Genomic DNA, 4,826 nt, shown 5'->3' with positions numbered 1-4,826 from the left:
TTCACAAAATGATACAATATTATCATGTAAGTATGCCTTATACACGGCTGGGTACATGAAGACAATATATTCGAGTATAATCCGTGAGTTTTACATCTTAATTATGGACGACAATGTAGAGATAATATTACTATCAATCATCGTTTATTTCAGGATGATGTGACAATTCTTTCTTTTTCACAGAATTTTTGGGGCCCACGTAACGTTATCAATAATGACTCTTGAAAATATTTCCCACTAAAACTGTGATGCTTAAAATCTAAGTTGAATTTCATACGAGGAAAAAAAACTTCACAGATGTTTTCAAGACTCGGTGACTAAAAACCTTCATTAATTTATATCAAAGAGAAGACAACGTTAAATAATATGCTTGGTGTGGTTTTTTTTTAGTCCCATGATATTTTCTCATTAATCACCATGACGACAGGTTTTTGCTTGCATGTTATGACTGAGAATCACATGACGTGTGTGTGACGTGAGGAGGAAAATTAAGGCCGGATTAAGTACCACGAGAGAATGATGTGATGGGCTGTTATGGTCAACGTCAAGGAGTAATAGATGTTTGTAATTTTTATTCTGACTGTCGTAAGAGCATCCCCCTCCCCCCAGGCGACGTCAGCTGTGCCATGATCCCCAGAGACGTAACAGAGGGTCTGGTATCTAAACACATGCACACATAAACAGATCCAGAGTACGTAAATGGTCATGCATACAGTAGACAGATATGAATTCACACCACACACACACACACACACACACACACACACACTTATCTACTTACTGCTTATGGCAGTCCATCGAAGTCAATGACGATGCTGCTCCAGATGAGATGATTGGTGAGTTATGTGTTATTTCTCTGATGCCACCGTAGATGACTATGGAGTCCAATCCTGGAGGCGCAGATCTTGTTGCATAGGTGACAGGGATGTTGTTCATTGAGAGAATTATGCCTTGGACCCTCTGATGTCGTTGGGCTCGTTTAGTAGCTCTCTTTTGGTTCAGTGAGGTCTCAAGTGTTTCCGCTCCTCTATGGCATGTTGAGCGCCATAAGGAACGGTCTGAGGCTAGTTACTCCAGTGAATTTGGTTGTATATTACAGCACATGGGTAGAGTTTTAGAGTGGTCCTTTTATCTCTTTTTTCTGTCCTCCCGCCGAGCGGTTTCCATTTGAGAGCTTGCCATGTAATATTTGTCTTGGAAGCCGGTGGTCTGGCATCCTGATAACATGTGGAAGCCGGTGGTCTGGCATCCTGATAACATGTCCAAGCCAGCACAAGTGTCTTTTGGCTAGCGTGGTTTCAATGCTGGTCGTGTTTGAGCGACGATATAGTTCTTCACGGGTCACTCTATCTTCCCAGGATATTCCAAAGATACGCTTAAGGTGTCTAGTGTGGAAGTTTTCCAGCATTTGGATATGGCGTTTGTAGGGCGCCCAGGTTTCTGAGGCATATAATAATGTAGATATACAAACCGCGAGATAAACTGCAGTCTTCGTTCCATATTTGAGGTCATTGTTGAGAAAGACTCTTGTTCTCAAACGTCCAAATGCAGCTGAAGCTAAATTGATTCTGGTTTGAATTTCCATATCCAGTGAGCAGGTGGGTGTGAGAGTGCTACCAAGGTACTTAAACTGGTTTACTATTTTGATAAGATCTCCATTAGAGTAGAATTGTGGTGCTTCTTTTGGTGGAACAATGGACTGGACAAAAATCTCAGTCTTCTGGGTGCTAATTTGCAAACCAAGCGAGCTGTAAATACCTGAGATCACGTCCAGTGCACGTTGCATAGATTCTCTGTTATGTGTCATTATTGCACAGTCGTCTGCATACTGTAGTTCTATGACCTGAGTTGTTAAGGTCTTTGTGTAGGCTTCCAGACGCCTAATATCAAAAAGGCTACTGTCAAGACGGTACCGTATGCCCATACCTGCATCAGGCCCAAGGGCATTGTGTGAGAGTTGTGCTACAGCCAGCAAAAAGATGTTAAACAACACAGGTGCCAGCACACAGCCCTGTTTTAAGCCCATTTGGACACTAAATGGTTCTGACTGCACACCACCTACAAGTACCCGGGCTTGCATTCCATCATGCATCTGGCGGAGGATGTTTAAAAATCTTGGTGGTACACCGACCCTCTCCAACATACATGTAGTCCATAAAAGTTCTCCGTTTACTGTGTCGAAAGCTCTGGAGAGGTCAATGAAGGCGGTGTAAAGGTCTATGTTTTGCTCTCGACTCTTTTCTTGAATTTGCCTAGCTGCGAAGATCATGTCTATTGTACTGCGATCCTTCCTTAATCCACATTGGGATATAGGAAGTGTGTTCTCCGTTAGGTTTTGGATAAGTCTTGAGAACATGATTTATTACAGGATCTTGCCAGCAACTACAAGGAGGGAGATGCTCCTGCTGTTACCACAGATTGCTTTGTCACCTTTATTCTTATAGATTGTTTTGATATTTGCATCTTTCCAATCCTGGGGGATGGTCTCTGTGGCCCATATGGTGAGTAAGACGCTATGGAGGCGCTCAATCAGATGGGGACCTCCATGTTTGTAAATTTCAGCAGAAATGCCGTCAGGTCCAGCGCTCTTGTTGTTGCTGATCCCTCGTATTGCAGTTTCCACTTCTTGTAGGAGTGGAGCTTCATCCAGGAGGTGCAGGGTCGGCATGGGTGGAATGTTATCCAGTACTGTAGGTGTTATTGGATTAATTTGATTTAGAAGTGTCCTGAAGTGCTCAGCCCATCTTAATGCAATCATTTGATTGCTTTTGTAGAGCGTGGTGCCATCTAAAGATCTTACCGGTGTGACATTTCTTCTTTGTGGGCCATAAACACACACCACACCACACACACACAAACAGACACAAACACCTACAGATACATGCATACATACACCCTGTCTACCCGGCACATTCACATGCAGGCACACATCCAACCCGCCGCCTACCCGGAGATACACACACACGTACAGCATATACCCAACCACCCTTCCTCCTCCGCTTCTTCCTCTTTCTCCTCTTCCGTTTCTTCTTCTTCCTTCTCCTCTTGCTTTTCTTCTTATTCCTCCTCCTCCCTTTCTCCACCTCCTCCTAATCCTACTCTTTCAATCATCCCTCTCCCCCACCCATCTTCCCCTTTCCCCTGTTCCTCTCACACACACAAACACTCAAGAAAAGGATAATCTTGATGCAGATAAAGCCCTTACCCCCCCCCCCCCATGAGAGATAAGGGTGATGGCGGCAGTGGCGTGGGGGCACCTCATGCATCAGGTGTGGCAACAAGAGCAGTGAAAACAATGGTGCAGTAGCCCTGTATCACGACTCACTATTATGGTGCTAGACCTTACCTTCCGGAGGCAGCGTGCGGCGATGGATGAGTCTCCTAGAACAATGCTCACACAACAACTTCACTGGCTCGTTTATTTGGACTCGTAGGAATTATATTATGGAGGGGGAGGAGGAGGTGTTGTTCTAGGTGCCATGATACTTGAGCCGTGATGCTGGGAAAATGTTTTAGTAAGTATCCCCTTCATGAGAACTTTATTTTGTATTATTATTATTATTTTTTTATGTATGTATGTTGAGGAGGAGAGGTTATATGTATGTTGAAGAGGAGGAGGAGAGGTTGTATGTATGTTGAGGAGGAGGAGGAGGAGAGGTTGTATGCATGTTGAGGAGGAGGAGGAGAGGTTGTATGTATTTTGAGGAGGAGGAGGAGGAGAGGTTGTATGCATGTTGAGGAGGAGGAGGAGAGGTTGTATGTATGTTGAGGAGGAGGAGGAGGAGAGGTTGTATGTATATTGAGGAGGAGGAGGAGAGGTTGTATGTATGTTGAGGAGGAGGAGGAGGAGAGGTTGTATGTGGGCTGTTGGGGAGGAGGGAGGAGGAGAGGTTGTGGCGGTGGCAAGGAGGAGGAGGAGGAGAGGCCAGGCGTATGTTGAGGAGGAGGAGGAGAGGTTGTACGTATGTTGAGGAGGAGGAGGAGAGGCTGTATGTATGTTGAGGAGGAGGAGGAGAGGTTGTATGTATGTTGAGGAGGAGGAGGAGAGGTTGTATGTATGTTGAGGAGGAGGAGGAGGAGAGGTTGTATATATATTGAGGAGGAGGAGGAGGAGAGGGTTGGCCAAGGTAAGCTGAGGAGGAGGAGGAGGAGAGGTTGCAAGGTGTATGTTGAGGAGGAGAGGAGGAGAGGTTGTAAGTGTATGTTGAGGAGGAGGAGGAGGAGAGGTTGTAAGGGGATAAAGGAGGGAGGAGGGAGGGTGAGAGGCGAAGGGTAAAAAAAGCTGAGGAGGAGGAGGAGGAGGTTGTATGTATGTTGGGGAGGAGGAGGAGGAGAGGTTGTATGTATGCTGAGGAGGAGGAGGAGAGGTTGTAAGTGTATGTTGAGGAGGAGGAGGAGGAGAGGTTGGGGAGGGCAAGTGAGGAGGAGGAGAGGTTGTATGTGGCAAGGAGGAGGAGGAGGAGGAGAGGTTGTATGTTGGAGAGGAGGAGGAGAGGTTGTATGTATGTTGAGGAGGAGGAGGAGGAGAGGTTATATGTATGTTGAAGAGGAGGAGGAGAGGTTGTATGTATGTTGAGGAGGAGGAGGAGGAGAGGTTGTATGTATGTTGAGGAGGAGGAGGAGAGGTTATATGTATGTTGAAGAGGAGGAGGAGAGGTTGTATGCATGTTGAGGAGGAGGAGGAGGAGAGGTTGTATGTATATTGAGGAGAAGAAGTTGTATGTATATTGAGTAATAAGATAATTAACCTTTGTTTTGTACTTTATACACAACATTCCAACGATCGCAACAAGTATAAAATCAACATAATAAATAACACAACACTG

The 4,826-nt window shown here is 45.3% G+C and overlaps 1 protein-coding gene across 1 annotated transcript; it reads right to left on the bottom strand.

The window, feature by feature from the left end:
- Positions 1-1,471: 1,471 nt before the first annotated feature.
- On the bottom strand, positions 1,472-2,269 carry LOC121865352 (the record flags this gene model as incomplete). Its single annotated transcript, XM_042364691.1, has 2 exons — positions 2,146-2,269; positions 1,472-1,962 (listed from the first exon to the last, which is right to left on the bottom strand). Coding segments are annotated over exons 1-2 (615 nt in total), but the record flags the coding sequence as incomplete, so codon positions are not given.
- Between the last annotated feature and the right edge of the window lie 2,557 nt (positions 2,270-4,826).

This window comes from Homarus americanus, unplaced genomic scaffold, assembly GCF_018991925.1.
Source record: "Homarus americanus isolate GMGI-L3 unplaced genomic scaffold, GMGI_Hamer_2.0 scaffold51088, whole genome shotgun sequence".
In the NCBI taxonomy this organism is placed as follows: Eukaryota; Metazoa; Arthropoda; class Malacostraca; order Decapoda; family Nephropidae; genus Homarus; species Homarus americanus.
This window is presented reverse-complemented; position numbering and strand designations above follow the sequence as displayed.